This window comes from Micromys minutus (assembly GCF_963924665.1).
Source record: "Micromys minutus genome assembly, chromosome: 8".
Lineage (NCBI taxonomy): Eukaryota > Metazoa > Chordata > Mammalia > Rodentia > Muridae > Micromys > Micromys minutus.
This window is the reverse complement of record NC_137977.1, coordinates 43,029,332-43,047,710: the sequence shown is the minus strand read 5'-3', so window position 1 is coordinate 43,047,710 and position 18,379 is coordinate 43,029,332. Positions and strand designations below refer to the sequence as shown.

General features: G+C 42.0%; 1 protein-coding gene across 1 annotated transcript in view; it reads right to left on the bottom strand.

Moving 5' to 3' along the window:
* The window catches only part of MEGF10 (multiple EGF like domains 10), a gene marked incomplete at its 3' end in the record, with an annotated part of 152,035 nt that overhangs the window by 90,774 nt on the left and 42,882 nt on the right, over window positions 1–18,379 (bottom strand). Inside the window, exons 3-4 of the mRNA XM_080920011.1 lie at window positions 12,046–12,147; window positions 10,366–10,466 (exon numbers count right to left, since the gene is read on the bottom strand). Of these exons, the coding sequence (XP_080776137.1) occupies window positions 10,366–10,466; window positions 12,046–12,147 (203 nt within the window). The remainder of the gene's footprint in view (window positions 1–10,365; window positions 10,467–12,045; window positions 12,148–18,379) is intronic.

Sequence of the window (18,379 nt, the reverse complement as noted above, 5' to 3'; positions counted from 1 at the left end):
CTACTGTGGCCCAGTTGGTCAGAAAGACTCGTTCCAGGGTCCCTCTGGGACCTGGAAGTTTCCCTTATTGAGCAAAAATGTTCTTGCAACTTTGAGTTCTCTTCAGGTTTTTGTAGATTCCTGTATCTTGAAAACAGACTGAGTCTAGAACTTCAGATATTCTTAATGCTACAGCTGAAGAAAAAAAAATTTAAGTCTATGCAATGTGTGTGGCTCAGATGGATGCCTTAGGTTTAGCACTGGATTATCTGTTAAATGTACTGACAGTCACTATGCCAGATTGGAGGAGGGGGAGAAAGGCAACTCTGGCCAATGTTGTGTGGTAGTTTGCTTAGATCAAACATGGTTTTCATATCATTTAAAATCTTTTTTCCTAAAAAGATTTGAGCAAGAGGCCAGTCAAAATTGTTTCTTAGTTCTGACCTTTTACCATAGCCATTACCTGTCCCAGCAATGAGGCTGCATGAATTATCAAGCCTGTGAACATCTTACTTACCCTGTAAAGACTGCAGTTTCAGAAACTCACTTCCAGAAGGTGAGGCAGCTTTACATTGTTTCTGCTAGCCTAGGCTTCTGGAGAAACTAAAGCTTTGGCAGAGAGAGCAGCAGGCAAGATTTCCATCAGAATGGCATTGAGCCTATCTTAAATTCACAGTGGAATTCTTTAGGGTTAACTTCATAGTTTCTATTTATAATCATCAAAGTATCCGGGAAGTACTGACAATCAGGAAAACAGCAAAGCCCCCCCCCCCCTGCATTATTTATTAGGTCAAACCGTGTCTTCACTCCTAGCAGAGCAAAAGTCCCCAACTAGAAAACCGAGAGTGGGTTCCCGTGGGCGTGTGGGAAAATTGGAATTTCTGCTGGTGCAGCGTATGGACAAAAGGCTTCTCCCGCATTTTCTGGTAGGTGCCTCTGAATCAAGTACGACTCCATAGCAACAGAGAACAGGGTCCCTATGGAAACATGAAAAAATCCACTGCATGTGGTGGGAGGGGCATGATGGTTAGTTACACTGAGGGGCGCACCGTCTCCCTGTTGTCTCAGGCCACCCTAAACTGATTGTCTCATGCTCATCTCTCCTCAAAAGGGGGTGCTCAAGAGTCTAAAGACAGCAGGATTTTTGGGAAATGCTCGACAAGATCGAAACTACGAACTAAGTAAGCCTGTGAGACTCAGACAAGCTCAGAGTAGAGAGCTCTGACTGCCTTCAGTTACGGCCTACAGGGTAGGGGAGCTCTTCTCTCCCTAAACAACACCCTGCCAGAAGCCAGAGGTCTACCAGCAACTTTTAGTCTAAGAACCCTGGGTTCAAAACTCTTCAGAAAAAAAAAGGACTCAAATCATACAAAACCTGGATAAAAGGTAAAATGTGTCATTCCCTGTCACCAAGCAGGTGAGAGGAGAGGGAGCATCTCAGTCAGCTTCTTTCCCAAGCATTACCCTCACATGGTGACATGGTCACCCTACTCAAGCTTGCTCCCAACCCCCCCTCTCTCCACAATCCTCCTTAGGGTGACAATGTGGCAGGATAAGGGTGTTGGATACATTGTTTCCATCCAATCGACAACAGTGTAGACAGTGTTATCCTGAGTTAAATGGTAAATATTCTGGCCTTCACAGAAACAGCTAGTTTTCCTGGAGACAAGAGCTAGTCTGCTAGACAGATGATAGGGCCAGCAGTTAAGTGGCGAACCAGAGCTTGTAACAGGTGATTCCGAAACCATGATTAACTGGGACAACCGATAGCTCTGTGACACCTCTCCAATAGATCAAAAATCCCTTAGGATCACAAATAATTTCAGGGACTAAAACACAGAGCGCACTTGGGCCACCCACTGAAACTCTGGGTCACCCATTGACAACCGTTACTTCCTCTCATCTCAGACTCTGTCTAAACGCCATGTCCCAGACAGCTGCTTCCAAGAGAGGCACCTATTCTCCCAGAGGGGAACTTTTGTTTTTTTATATAAATTCCAGTGTAATATAACTTAATATCCCAGGACAAAGGAAAAGGCTGGGGTGGGAGAGAGAATTATGTGTCACATGACAAATAGCCACTTGTGGCTCTCCAAAGTCCATCTGTCTCTTGGAAGGAAAGGACTCCTAACTAAGTAAGCTGCAGGTGTTTGTAGCCCCCGCCCCCCAGTGTTTCAGTTTAAAGCCCATCGCCTATTATATTTTACTTCATATAAAACCTGGTTTTATTTTTCCATTAAAAGTATGAACTATTTTTCCTTAGCTGTTTCTAAATATAAAATATTTTTATATATATTCTATATATAAGTCCTATAAAGAAAACTGGCTCATCCTAAATATATACATCTAGAAAATACTAAACACTTTAAAATATATTTTTTGATTTTTTTATTTTGCTTTCTTTTAAAAAGCAGGGCATTTAAACTAGAGCAGAGGTCATCTTTAGAGTTATTTTCTCATACAAACACCAAACAACAGTTCTAGCTCCGCGTTTGCCTACAGACAGTTTAGTTTTACATAAAACTGGCCAAGTTAAAATCAACTGTGAATATTTATTCACTGCTCTGGTAATCAATTGTCACACTCCGCTCTGCTAAGAACAGGAAATCATATAGAGATCAGTGTGTGGGAGTTCAGGCTTTTTATTTACGGTTCCCAGGTTCTCTTAACAAGTGCCAAGGACAAGAGCGCGCATCCATGGGAACTGATGCTCTCAGAGCTGGCCCACAGGCAAGAAGGGGGAGAGGCCAGATCTCAGACATTTCCCTTTAGAACTCCTTGCGAGCCTGAAGCCTTTATTACAGCTTGAACTCAAGTTAACATTGGACTTCCATCTAAGGAGGATAGGATAACAGCGTTTACGCCCCGCCCCCACCCCCAGAAGAAACAGTCTTCAGAAGGGTCCCTTCCTCTGCAGCGGCACCAAGCAGAGGAACGCAAGGCATCTGGACCACAGAGAATGGGAAGTGAACTGGGAAGGGAGCCCTGGCCATTTTCTTTGTCTATTCATGATTCTGCAGCAGGCCGCTGGGCTTACAACTATCTGCGTTCTGTCATCAGCCAAAATGAAGCCAAGGACAACATCTGAGCGGTGTATGTCAGAGTTTACCAGTTTCCTCCCACCGAGGGAGTAGCTGTCAACGTCCCATTTGTGAGCTTCTCCAAGTCCCGTGGAACCAAACCCATAGACAATACCCAGTTTACTAAAGGTCAGATTCCAAAGAAGTGATTTGAGATCAGTTGTATGTAGCAACAAGCGTATCTTCCTAGAATTATAATGTAGATAATGGTTAGTGTCAAAGGTTTCTTTATTCCCAAATGTTCCTGAAAGAACTATAGTTCCCTGGGGATCACAACACTCTGCACAAGGTACACGTTTGTGCTTCCGTTGGACCAAGAGCTGCCATGAGATCACAGATCATCCCCTCCTTGGTGTTTAAGGTGAAGAGCAAGAGAAAGACAAGTGACTACCCTGAGTACCCATGGCCAGGGGAGCATTGAACAGTCACGGTTGTTGGGAGGGGGCCCTGTGGAAGGTCGGGGTGTATAAAGTAGAGATGATGAGGTGGAAGGACTCTGGAGACCTAATGCTTCTGCTGGCTTCAGCTCTGGGTGCATATTAGTCATTTAGTAACCCCAGGCTGTCCTTTTTACCATCCCCCAATCATCTTAGTCCTCTTCCCCTTTGCACCATCCCCAGTTGACCTAACTGCTCTTTCTGTGATTCTCCGAAAGACAAAGCCTCTCTTTATCTCCCACCCTGCTCTAGTTCTTGAAGTCAGAAAACAAATAGACAATAAAAATAACTTTTAAAGAGATCAGCATCACTCATAATTTGAAAACACAAAAATAAACCAAGGTTCTATTTTTTTCACCCAACATAATGAAAAAATACTTAATGTTGATTTTATGGAAAGATGGACACCATCTTGCATTATTGCGGGGAGTAGACATGTAATTTAGAAAGCAATTTGGCCATTTATATCAAAACACATTAGTGTTTAATTGGTGGGTAAGGTCTTTCTTGTCTTGGCCTTTAAGAACCCACTATCCTCATCCCACGGATACTCTTGCAGCTTGGTAAACTCTCATTACGAAAGTCTGGCCATGAGTATTAGCAGGAAACGGAATATGACCACTTCCAGCCTGACCCAGGAGGCAGCTGCATCACCGTGTGATTTTCTCCTCATGTCTCTTCCACCAGCTCTCTGGGAACTAGATTGATATGTGAGGCTCAATTGTGGTGTATAAAAACAAAGACCACCCCTAAGAGATGGTGAACGGAAGAGGCAGAAATTATTTTTCTCTGTTGGCTTGACCACCATCGGGTACCTCTTGGCCAAATCAAATCCCGGATGATCAGTATTCATACCCTTTGCTATGCTTTGGATATGTATTACCCCAGAGAGGCTTCCTTCTGGAAGCTTGGTCCACAAGATGTCAGTTCTGAGTGATGAGCTTTAAGATCTTTAAGCTGTAGGACTTAATTTGGGGTCCTTGTGATGGCCAAAGTGAGCCTCAAGGAGGATTGCTTCTCATGGAATCTGTTTACTCCTCCCAAGTGCACTTCTTAATAAAACCTGATTGTTATAAAAGCTCCACTTCTCTGGCCATCTGTCTGGTCCACACTTGTTCTCCCCACATCAAGTAACAAAGCCTAGAGATTCCTCCTCAGGACAAAAACAATGGCATACTCTTGGTCCTGCAGAACTGTGAGCTAAGTCAATCTTTTTCTTTCTAAAGCAGTCTGACTCAGGCATTTCGTCACAGTTATTATAGTTAATACATATACAGTTAAAATAGACCTGTATTGTCTTTGTCCCAGAAATACTATCCAACATAATTTGTCTTACGAACAATGAATTCATGTCTACAGAAAGATTTATAAAATTATGTTTATTTTAGAAGCTAACATTAGTGCGTATCAATATAGTGTTATTCAGCCATCAAACAATTACCTTATTGGTTGTTAGTTGTGTAAATTAATGAATAAATTTCTAGATTTGATTTAACTTTAAGAAATAGGTTTACAAAATAATATAAATAAATAAAACCATATGCAAAAAATATGGCAACATGGTATAAATCTATAAATTTGTTTTGGATTTAAAGAGCTGGCAAAATAAAATGTTCTACACCAAAAATGGCAATGTATGAATGACTGCCTCTTTTTCTCTAGTATTTCATAAAAACAAACAAATAAAACCACATTGGTACACTGTGAAAAATAATCTGAAAAAAATTTCAAAGATACAACAAATTACTCTCTTCTGAAGTAGTTTAGGTCTTTCTCTCTAGTCAACAAAGTAGCCAAGTTAATAAGAGAGGACCAGATAGTCTGTCTTCCCCAGTCTATACCACACCGCTACCTTGTAACATAGACAAAGTCTAAAGGACATCAAGAGCAGTTCGCTGTTTCTTCAGTCTCTAACAGGACAATTCAAAAGTTAAGATGTCACTTCCAAAATATCCATGTTTTCAAAATAGAACTGATATTTTGACACTTATGTGTAGGCATAGAAGACAAGAAATCAATGAGAGGAATCCATAGTTGAGTCATTTAATTATGGCTATTAGACAAAAAAAAATATCTCTTAAGAAGGAATTATAAAATTCAAAGTGCTGAGGCAACCTATGTATATAATTTGAAACACAGTAGGAAGTGGTATGTCTGCAGTATAATGTATTGGAGGTTGATCCTAGAGAAGGGATGGAGGAGACATTTTCCATTAAGGTGGCATGTGGAGTGTGCTCTCTGGAGTTAAAATTCAGCAGTGAAAAATACACATGTAGCCTTAAAGAGAAGACTGCAGTCGGACATGTGCTGTGACATGAATGAACATCAGGCTCATAATTATAACGCCCATGCGTTAAGACCAACGTATGAAACCAGCATATTAACCAACCTAATGTTAAAGAACATAACCAACATAAATATTGGTATGTGTGATAAAAACGTTTTGGTATATGTTCAAGTGAAAGTATACTCAGGTATAAGAATATGACACTTTGATTGAAAGTGTTTTTATAAGATCAGTTACATTATTAAGAAACATATGTCTACATATATATTATATACAAATACATATGCAAATGCATACATACACAAAGACAGGCACACATACATTTCTACATACAGACACATTAACACTATTTTTTTTCCTGGGCATTTATTCACTAAGACAAAGATTTTTCTGTATCAAAAATAACTAAAGCTGTCAGATCTGATAACAATCCCAACCCAAAGATGGATAAACTTTCAGAGCCCATTATGGCTTATGAACAGAGTAAATTCTCAGCATCATAAATTTCTTGATGTCTGAGAAATACCTGCTGTGTAAAAGTATTTTCCTATTTCTTCTTTTTTTCAACCAGACTTTCAGAAAAGGATGTGTTCACACCATTTCCTCCTCTCTTTTGGCTCTTCTGGCCCAATAACATTCATCTGTCTTCTAACAGAAGCCTCACTGTTCAGTGTGTTCTATGGACCAGAGGCTCCTGCGCAGCCTCAAGCCCTCAGTAGAAACATGAATCTGTGCCTAACCCAGACCTACTGATTTAGGGTCTGCATTTCACAGCCTCCCCAGAGGATCCACCTATTCAACCCTGTCTCAAGCTGTGGTCTTCTTCTCACTGTGCTCCAAACACAAAGAAAACACAGCATTGCTCTGCAGGGAGAGCAGAAGTGAATTTCAGCATCCTCTGCTGCCTCCGCTGGTGGTAAACATGGTAGGAGCACCTCATCTTGAAAGGCCTTTGGTGAGAATCCCCACAAAGGCTAAACTCCAGCCTCTCCCCATTGTGAATATGAAATTAAGAAGCTTCAGTGTCTTGTGAACTCTCAGTCTTATCCTCCGAACCTGCAAAGTATTGAAACAGGAAAAGCACCAGGCAAGGGTCCCTCACAAGCTTTCTGAAAATCCATCCCATCCCAGGTGTGCCTCTGCACCCACAAACTTCCACCTATCCACTGCAGACAGAATCACCGCATTTGTTGGCTATCTACACAACATCTGTAAAGTCTTTTTGTTTTCAGAAACCTTTTCAAAGTCCAACCCGAGAAGAGAAAAGTGTTTGCCATTTTAGTCGTTTTAGAAAGAGATGAACATAAAATTGTCTCTCAGCTTCTTTGGGATCTCTGAAGTCATGTAACCATAATGCCACTAAGCCACTGTGAGAAATACGCTGTGACACTTAGGTGACTCTCCTCCATGTCCGCTGTCCTGCACTTTCCTTTGCTTAGATAAAGTATCTCCTCCCACATTCACAGTCTACACAGCACCATTTTGAACCACCACCCACCACATGATGGGTTTCCCCATCTACGGAATGTGTTTGAACATATCTGTCTCCTGGTGAGATCTGGGGGAATTAGTTCAATGATTCCATATATGCATGGAACAGAATAAACACTTGATCGGGATAACTACTCATCTGTTGTTATTCTGAAGACATTAAAAACTACTTAGGGCAAACTCCCCGAGGGAAAGGAGCATAGCTCTCAGATAAGCATGTAATCACAGAGCCCAGCCTTCGGATTTTATACCACAATCAGTGCGAGTTAACTTTAACCATCTTTCTACTGAATCCTTTTTACTAAACCTAATTATTTTCCTATGAAGAAGAGAAAATATTTGGGATAAACAAACAAACAAACAAACAAAAAACAAATGAATTTCTTTACACAGAAAAAATAGAATACAAAATGTCCTTTTAGGACTGGGGATGTAGCTCAGTTGACAAGAGTGCGGATCTAGCTTCCTTGAAGCCCTGGTTTTGATATGCAGCACTGTGTCATCCACATAAAGTAACACAGGTTTGTAAACTCAGCATTCAGGAAGTAGAGTCTGGAGGATCAGAAGTTCAAGGTTGTCCAAGCCTTAGGGCAAGGTCCCGACTAGCCTGGTATACCTGAGACCATTTCTCCTGGAGATTTCTTTTTAGTTAGTTACCTGGAAAGAAATTTTATTGCAATTGCAGAAGAAAAAAAAATCCTATTTTGCCTTCCAGGTAAGCTGATATAGTTCACTAATTTAGTTAAGATTGATTAGCCTGAATTAAAGACTAATTCCTGTATCCACTCCTTTCTATAACTGGAAACAATAAAAAATGATGACCATGCTGTTGGGAAGGGATCATAAAAGCAGAGTCTCTCTCCCTGCTAAGCTCTCTCTCCCTGCTAAGCTCTCTCTCCCTGCTGTCTCCTAGCTAACCTAGCAATAAAGAGTATAGACAGTTAGGGAAAAGCATCCTCCATCAAAATCAAAAGAGAAGTTCCTTTGGGGATGGGGATTCATCTATAAAATAAGCCATCACAGCTGATAAATGCAAACAATCCTTAAGAAAATAAAACAAGACAAAACAAAACAAAAACAGCAACAACAAGAACAGAGACCAAATAGCTCCCAAGCCAGTGAGAGCATATAGTAGGTAGAATAAATACACTAACATATTTTTTAAAGTGTTTTCTGCCTATAGGGATAGCACGTGAGCTAAGAAAGCCTAGAGAAAGAATTTTAAAAGAGATTTGCTAAAACTGTCAGTCATTCACACAGCCCGGGGAACACATTCTACAGGTCTTGTAGAAGAAACAGGTTGATCTTTTGCCAACACACTTCCAGGCAAGACGAACTAGTAGATTTGCAGCTGTGGCCATGAAACACCGAGCTCTACTCTCACTGGGCTTGCTTGGGTCCATTTTTTCCACATTAGCTGGCCTATGGGATTTCATCTCCTGCACTCTGGAGGGACAGGGTGGCTTATTTCATTGCTGAGCCCATCCCCCCTGCAAAGAACTTACTTCTCTCTTGATTGCAAAGTCTATACTCTGCACTGCTAGGTTTGCTAGGTACCACCGTGGCCTAAGCAGTCCAGCTCTGTGTAGACTGGTAGTGTTGTGGCTTTATTCGTGGAGTCCTGTGATGAGGCACAGACACTCTCTCAGTGTGGGTTGACAATTGTGTTTGTTAGGCTGAACCCTAGCTAAGGGCATCAAAACCATGTCACCCACGTCTCTGGAAGATTGCCAGCCCAGTCAGTAAGACCTCGACCCCAGAACTTTGTTCCTGGTCTTTCTTCTGATAGCTTCTTATCACCTGAAGCCACCGAGATTGGTTTCAGATTATTCTGTTTGATTACAAACAAGTAATTTTTCTTACCCACCGCCCTCATTAATCAAAGACATCCAAATTAAGAAGGAAACTGGTCACAGGGTATAAGCTAACAGGCGAATTCTCTCACTTCCTGATAGTGTGCCTGTAAACTGGAAACTAACTCTTCAGATATGTACACTCTTGGCCTAGCAATTCGACTTCCAGAAATTTAGTCTTAACTGATTTAGGAAGTGAAGATGTATTTGACCACTAGGGCGGCTTGCGGAGCAGTTTAAAGTAGAGAAACTTAGAGATCGTGTACAGAGTGACATGAGTTTAGTTTAGAAATATCTACAGTACAATGACAAGCTCTCAGAGAACATTTACTGGTGACAAGAGCCACGTGCTATGCATTTTTCTTGCCTGGTTGATAATTCTATGTTGTGTTTTTGTTTTCTATGAGCATCTGTCAGCAGATATAGTAGTAATTTTGAACCAGAGTTGAGGAGCTGTTAATATCTGCATGGAGATTGGCAGGCACAAATTTAACTCCCCACCCCTGCTTGCTGAGCCAACAGAGACACAAATGATAAATCTGAGGCCACACAGATAAGTGACTGGTGGAGATAAAACTGTCAACCCAGACAGAGCTGGCATCTCCATTGCCCCTGGTTTACAGCAGAACCCTGTCTCTGCCCCTACCCCCAACATCAGCTCAGAAGTAGTTTTTCATGATCCCTCTTCCATATGTCTTATGCAAAATAACAAGAAACCTCCAGTGCAACAGCATCCCAAGAGATCTAGAGTCTTTGGAAGTATGTTATAAACTCCAGGCTTCTCTCAAGATGCCTCAGAATCAAGTGGCGGACATGCTGCAGTGAAGGAAACTTGTACTCTGTGTCCTGAATCCATCCCTTCATCTTTCTGTGACAAAAACAAACCAAACCAAACAACCAAACAAACAAAAACCACACTGCAGCCGGAAAGCAAGGTTTCTGTTGTCCCCCGTGACCTCAGCCCAGTGACTGCTAACCAATTTCCAGCTGAATATGGCAGCTGATGTGGTCACATCCAGCCTCACAGCATCTTCTGTATAACTGGTTTCTCCTCAGGTAATCAATCTTTATCTGGAGATTGATAGGACTGGCAGACAAAGTTAATGCTGTCTGCCGGGCACAAGCAGTCGGGAGCACAGGGGGATGTTCTAACCACCCCATCTCTGAGCTCCCCCACCTCAGAGGTAGAACAGCACTGGACACGCAAAAACAGCTCAGAGGATGAACGCCTTACTTACGGACACACATGTCTCGGCTTTCATAAAATCCGGGGCAACACTGAGATTTTCGTCTATACATGGTTTTCTCCCCGTGGCGGTAGGCTGTCCGGTAGCTCACTCTGTATGAAGGGAAAAGACTGTGTCATTAGTTCTGCCTGAGAAGCTGACAAGGAATGATTTCTACTATAATAAAAGATAAAACTATCAGCTGCAATAAACGTACAAAAAGCAAGTGTTCCAACAGAAAAAAGAAACACAGAATATGGGGTTGAGCTTTATTATAGCTTATTATTATTATTATTATTATTATTATTATTATTATTATTATTGTTGTTGTTGTTGTTGTTATTGTTATTATTATTATTATAGCTCATTATTATGTTGCTAGAGAGGATTCCCCAATCCAGCCCATCTGAACTTTGTTCCAAGGTCTCAAAAAGTTTGTGAATTCTCTGCTACAACTACTTTGAAACAATGTTAAAAGTGTTGACTAACTGCCTATGATACCCATCTAGGCTTCATTTTCAAAAGAAGAATTAATAGATTCTCTTTTAGCATTCAGCATAATGAGAAGACAAATTCTATCGTCTGATTTAACTGAAGCACTATTCATTTACTGATTCAACACACACACACACACACACATTTCTTAAGCATTTAGCATATAGCAGGTGCTATTTTAGGAACTGAGAAATAGCAGCAAGCAAAACAGTATACTTTCTTCTCGAGGAACTTTCCCTTCTAGTGTGAGCAGATAAGTTTGCAAGGCTTGTTTAATGAAGAAACTTAATAAAAAGCTAACTGGATCATGAAATGTCAGGTATCACACTCACTCCATAATTCATGATACTATAAATATTTAGCTAAGAGAAATGAGGTATCAGAGTTCTCTTTGTTACATGCACCAATATTTTTGGCTCTGTGTTCTTATGGATCGTAGATAACCTATCTTATTCCAATTTCGACATACACTGTGTCAGACGTCCAACTAGAAGCAGACCCCGCCTGAGGCATGAGTTTCTAGGTATCTGGTGGTGGTAACAGGAAAATATGTCTTTGATTTTTGCTGAGCATGGGGCCTGCCCTGGAGTGTGGATATCCCCAGTGTCGGTCCTTTTAAGAAAGCTGATTTTCCCTCTCTCAGCAGATATTCTCTCAAACAGCTTCCTGTTTGGGGTGGGACTTCCTGCCTACTTCGCCTCCTCTTTACTGGGATTTTTCTATGGCTTGAGCCTCTCTTTGCAGGTCTTGGTCATGCTTACTGGACACCATGATTTTTAGTGGATCTTCCCCTCTATTTTTTTTTTTGTTTGTTTGTTTGTTTTTGTTTTAAGAGAGAAAAATAATGTGAAGCCAGGTATGTGGAACCTAAGAGAAACAGGGGCATGGGGAAATATAATGACAAAAGATATGCTGTATGAAATTCTTTAAAGAATAAATTTTAAAATAAAAAGAGTATCTCTCCCAATCATCCTCTATACGGGAGCTGGACAATAGATGTGTCCCCTGTAGTTAGACTATAAGTCACAAAAATCATGGACTATGTCAACCTTTCATTGTCCCCTGGGCTTGGGATCAAAGCCCTCAACACATGCTCAAAAGATGCATAGATGCTCTTTCTAAAGTAGGTGGTATCTCTGACTGTATCACGCTCCATCTCCACAGTCAGAGTCATAAACATCCCCAAGCTTCCATTACCTGTGCCGCGTGCATTTAAACCAGTTCAGTATGTCTGTGCAGCTTGTGTAGTAGATCTGATCGAAGGGATGGGGGTAGGACTCCTGCACAGTCACCGAGTAGCTGAAAAGAAAAGGGAAAGCCAGGAATCACCCACCGGTCGGTCCTCCACCTCACATTCATACCAGTAATAGGATCCCCACATACAAAACCACCAGCCATAAACAAAAACCAGAGGCTAGATTATCTACACTTGCAACCCCACACTGTTTTTTTTTTTTTTTTTTTTTTTTTCCTTTCAGTAGTCCTAGGAATTGAAATCATGCCTTAAACCTACATGGCCAACTCCCATCCTGGCCTTTAATAAGAAAGACTCAAGTTTTCATAGGTTTCAAATTGAAGTAACATAGCCCAAAGTCAGGTAGTAGCAACAATGTAAAAAGCGAGGGTTCACATTACACATTTCAGCAGAAATCCTTTCCCATTCACACAACAATAATATAAAATACATCGCTGTCTTTCTGTCCTTGATTCACAGTGCTCATCGCAGGATTCCACGCACAACAAAGACCTTTCAGAAAAAAGTTCTCACCGTAAGACGGCAGACAAGCAAGGTTAGTCAGCGGAGAGACAACCCCAGCATTCAGAACGAGCATGTCAGTGATTATTTTGAAAAAGCAGAACAATTGGAACACTTGACTTTCAGGTGCTGGCCCAACTCCCCAGGCAGCAGAAGAGTACACAAAAATAAAGGCTACGGTGAGTTCTTTAAACTCAGTTACAAATACAGAAATACTCTGAGCTAATCGGCCCGAAACAATCATACCAGCAGCTTGCTACCTAGTAAACCCGCTGTTATCCCTTACTCTCCACTAACGCCTTCTTGGTAGAGTGAGCACATGAGATCCTGCCGCCAGGGAAATGGAAATAGAAAGGCTCTAGGTTCTATATGTCTCAATTAGAAAGCCTTTTGCCTGCCCCAGGGAATAATATCTGCCTACAAAGACAATCAGGAGGAATTTCTTTTTCAAAAGATTTGCCCCCAATTGCTTAAAATCTCCCTTAAAATCTATGCAAAACCAAAATGGACCAGCATTATTGGCTCTCTTGCAGAGAAATCAATAGTCTACGTTCGTTTACAAGAATTAGCATCGGGAGAATGAACGAGACATTCTAACTTCTAACGTGAAGTTCTGCTAGGAAGAATCCAGCTTAGGTCGAGAGATACCTGGTTGAAAGGTTGTGCAATGGTGACCTCACAAACTCTAGATCTCAAACAGATTTGGTGATTTTTTTACACCTATATGTCAATGGGAGATGTAAGGGATAATCACACTATTTGCACTTTTGTATATTTCATTCTTTGCCATGCTGAAGCATGGTACCTAAGGTTATTGAAGGATTGTCATTGAGAGAGTAGTGACATGCCTCAGATAATCCCAGTGGCCTTGGGTCTTGATTATCTCTAATGGACACTATTTTAAGTCATAAGATGTCCTGCTACTCCCCAAAGACATGGGTTCAGTGGCAAAGTCCCTGAAGTGACTCAATTTGTGCAAAGCAAGAGAGAGACCTCTGCTAAAAGATCAGTGCTCTTGGGATGACACGTCACATTAAGCTGCTAGTATTTTCTTCAGTCCCCAACAGCACTGTGAGGTTCACAGAGTGCAAATGCTAAGACTCCCTTGCCTGTCTGTCTACTATCTTAGTCAGCTACTTGTAAATAGTTCGATACTGAGGCCATATTATTATGTCTCTCTTCCAACCCTCTGGGCACAGACCTATGCCACAGCTATGGGCCTGCATCACCTACAAGAAAAATGGAGCCACTTCCCATGAGTGCTTTGGAATGGAAAAGAAAAGAAAAAAAAAAAAAAAATCAGAGCAAACCTTAGGTCCATCTATAGTAGAGATTTTGCTGAAGTAAATTAGTTTGTTAGAATTAGACATGACACAGGGTCCCCACACAATAGTAAAGGATACGCTATGGCATTCAGTTCTGTACACACTGTAGAGGAAAGGTGATCACTTGTGCACTTGTGCACTTGTGTGTGTGTGTTCTAGTGTGTGCATGAATTTGTGTGTGTGTGTGTGTGTGTGTGTGTGTGTGTGTGTGTGTGAACAAGGATTAACCTAAGGGCTTGCTTCTCAGGATCCATACACCTTGTCTTTTAAGATATGGTCTGTCATTGGCTCAGAGATCTCTAAATAGGCTAGGCAGGCTACTAGTGAGCCTAGGAGTCCTTCCATCACTGCTTCCCCAGTGCTGAGCTTAGTGAGCAAGCATTCCCAGAACAAAGGTATCAACTTGGGTTGACTGACTGATTAAAACCTTGCTGACTCCAAAGAGGCTGAAAAGCTGTAGTTCCAGAACCTAACTCCAATTTCTCTTGAGCTATCACTAGCCCCATAAAACACCATTCATTGTCCCCCTCTGTCAGACCTAAGATCCTGGGAAACATGTAAAATCTTTGAGATTTAGGAACTTAACAATACCCTCTTCTCCCTGAGGAATCGATAAGAACACTTTCCAAAGCACCTAAGATCTATAGTTGAGGCCCATCCCTCCGCCCAGCTACAACCTGCCTCTCTGATGTTTCTACCATATGTACTTTTTTTTTTTTAACGCCATGATTTGTGACTTACTTTATTCTGTTACAGTAAAACCTTTCTGAAGCTGTTTCCATCTTGGAACAATGAAACTTGGGAACCTAAATCTGGGTCCCTGGCCAGTGGTCACTTCGATTTGGCTCCATAATATACTCTTCCTCCATTTGCTGTGAGGGCTGTGTCTGTGTGTCTACACAAGCTTGGCTGCTATGCTGTTCTTTTTCACATGGGTGCTGAGATCTTGGTCAGGTCTGGCTCAGGCTTGTGCCAAAAGCCCTTTACTGACTGGGCTATCTTCCTACCCTTTTTCTCTTTCAATTTTTAAGGAGCCCTAAAATACACTATGAAATTTGAAAATCAAGCTTAAACTGAGGGTGAGAGAATTTTGTAACAACTGCACACCCACGGGCCAGTACATCGTTCCCTTTATGATCTTTGGGGTTTAGTTTGGGGGTTTTGAATTTTCCTACCCTGTAATCAGACAGTGCATTCACTTTTGAAACCTGAGTACACATTGTAAGCTGTTTCCCATGGTCACAAATAGTCCTTGTCAGTGACTAACCCCAACTCACTTAGTACCTGTCATTGGACAATTAGGCTGTCACTTCTCTGTGGGCCTGCTGCCTGGAAGCTGTACGTTGACATCAGGGAGGAAAACTTGCAAAATAAACACCCACTTCATCACTGTTCTTCTTCGGTAAATGTTTGACTACTGTGAGTTCCTTGGCTAGGGGTCCAGGCCACCACACTGACCAGGAGCTGCTCCTGAGAGGCCTAAATGTAAAGAAGGCTGACTCTGCATTGTCTAGTAGTATCCAGTCTATCCAATCTACTTCCCATCACAAGTAACACAGGCTTCTGATGCTCGCCCAACAGTCAGGACTCAGCACTAACAATCGACAGGAGGCCTTGACGAATCCTCCCCTCTCAGACTGGCCCCTCTTAGAGACCATCAACAGAACACAGCAAGCCTCAGAACCAAGTGGTGAGCAGAAAGCCCCTCAGCTAAAAGATTTGGAGCCCTCTCCTTATCTGTGGCTTGTTTGTTGAATCTCCTCAAACACACAGAAACATATCCTGATGGTTTTAACCTATTAAGTATTGCAGGAGAGAAACTCCAAGCAGGATTAATTTAAGGTCACAGAACAGGAGGGGGCAAGCCCATCATCAGTTGGACACGTTCCAAAGTGGTTAATTACATTTTATCTGCCTGAATTATCTTGTTACTTTAATCAGATATGGTAATAATCATCGTTTCTTCTCTGAGCTCACTTCAGGACTCCTGATTCAATTACTGCCACTTCTGTATTACTAATTGGGGGTTCGGGAAAGAAGCCATGTCTCCTCTTTCATGGCATCTTGATAAGAATCTAGATGAAAAAGCTGGAACTCAGGAAGCACGGGGACGGGAGCCAGCTAAGGGTTTCAGAGTCTCACTCTCCAAAAGGACCCTGCATAGGCTTCCTCCACTCAGAGGTTCCCCTGTGTGTCATCCAGGATTCAATCATCTCTCCTTTCATTTTATGCACAGTGCTCCGAAAATCACAGCTTCTGCCATAAAACAAGGAATGGCAGTATCCGGAAGTCACTCTTCAGAGATAGTGGGCACACAACAGACCGAACGGCTCCATGGCAAAGGTACATGCCTTTGTACAGGGCAGAGGGTCTCGTTAAACTACTGACTCTGACACTGTAAGGCTGGTGGGGCCCAAGAGCACCACTCCCACAGGGCCACACTGGAAAGCTAGGCTCCACTTTCTGACTCAAAACCTCAGTGTATAGGTGGTTTTCATTGTAATAAAGAGTCTCCCATAAACGCCATTCAAACCCTGCTACCAAGCCCAGGTCCTTGGAAATAGTCTCATTTTATTTCTTTAAAATATATGTACCTTTACAATTTTTACATATATGTATAGATAGATAGATAGATAGATAGAGAAAGAGAGAGAGAGAGAGAGAGAGAGAAAGAGAGAGAGAGAGAGAGGGAGGGAGGGAGAGAGAGAGAGACAGAGACCTCACAGAGGTCAGAGAACAGATTTTAAGAATCAGTTTAACCCTTTGCCATGTGGATTCTAGGAATTTAATCTGAGTATTCAGACTTGGCAGCAAGCATCTTTACCCACTAAGCCATCTCAAAGGCTCTTCATTTGATCATTTTTGTGATCTTGCTAGTCCTTTTTTATTTTTATCAAAACACTTTTTAAAACTACCCATTCTAGGAGTCAGTGGCTTAAAAGAACATATTTATCAGCAAGGAGGTGGTAGCTGCCAACCTTCTTCCTTGTAGCACATAGGAAAACCATGTCTTTGTGACTCCCATTGTCTTTCCCTCATGGTGATTATTTATACACACACACACACACACACACACACACACACACACACACACACACTCATGTTCCTACATTCCAGGCTTATCCATATTATTTTCACAAACACTTACTGTACACCTCCATCTTCTTAGGGAAGGGGCTATAAAGATGGCAAGAGGAAATTAGTTAGTGTCTTTTCTATATGACTGTGCTGTCACAAAGTCACATAACTTTGTATTTTCTCTACAGCATAAAGCTTTATAGTATGTAACTTCCTTAATGATAGAGTGCTCATGGTTTTGTTAACCTGACTCTGCTGCCTACAGAGATGACAGTAAGTTCTGGCTCCATGTAATATAGGAAGAAGACACCTGTTTGTCCCCAGCATCTTGCCCTTGCCAGCCCCAGCTTCATACCTCTACCAAAAGGCTGTAAACTAGCAGAGTGTACACGCTGTTGTTTGTTAATCAGGGTGTTAAAGGTGGCCCGACGTCATCATCAAGAACTGGATCAACCATGCTCTAGCCAGTACAAACGCACATCGCAATCTGAGTCCCAAATACCATTCTCTCAGTCAAACCTTTGCGGGAACCATTATTTCAGGATAAAGCCCCTTCCTGGGGCACCCGGGCAGCATCTCAGAGCAGTGCCGTCTTGGGCTGCTGATGCTGCGTCCGCACAGGGCAGGTTCAGGCTGGTTTGCGGCTTCAGAGGGAACTAGTGAACCCTAAGGATGCCTTTTTATGTGTTTTGCATATGTCCTACTGTGAACTGCTGACTTTCGGATCCTCCATCATCTGCCTTCACATAATCTACCTGGTACTTACCTTCTCCAAAATCCCACTAACGGTTCTGAGTCCTGTTCTGAGTAATCCGGAAGACACTGACTTCAAGCTATCTTCTATCTGGAGAAGCTACTCCCACTCCCACTGCCATCTCACACACACACACACACACACTGCTATCCACTCACATTTTCCAGAGCACCTCAGGGGATACCGCCTACACATGGCCTTCCGTGTTCATCCAAAAATCAGGCCCAATTATTTTTTTAATGCTTTCTGGATTTAAGACAAAGCAAGTGTTCCTTGAATCACTGCCCTGGCCCACATAAAGTCCACTCTTTCTGAGACAAGGACTTGCTACATTTCCAAGCCTGACTTCAACCTGGTTCTGTAGGGATGGAAGACCTAGCTTGAGTTCATGACCTCTCTTCCTCACCCCTGAGTAGCTGGGATTGTGGAACTGTGGCACACCAGACCTGGCTCAGACCTCCCTTCCCAAGGTACCCATGGCACAACTGTTTTAATCCCTTGTGGTTCAACATGTCTTCTTACAACTGTGCCCATGTTAGAACCAGAAGTTTCTTCCACAAAAATATGCATTCCAGAGTCTGTAACATGACCCAACTTATTAAACTGATTTTTCACAGA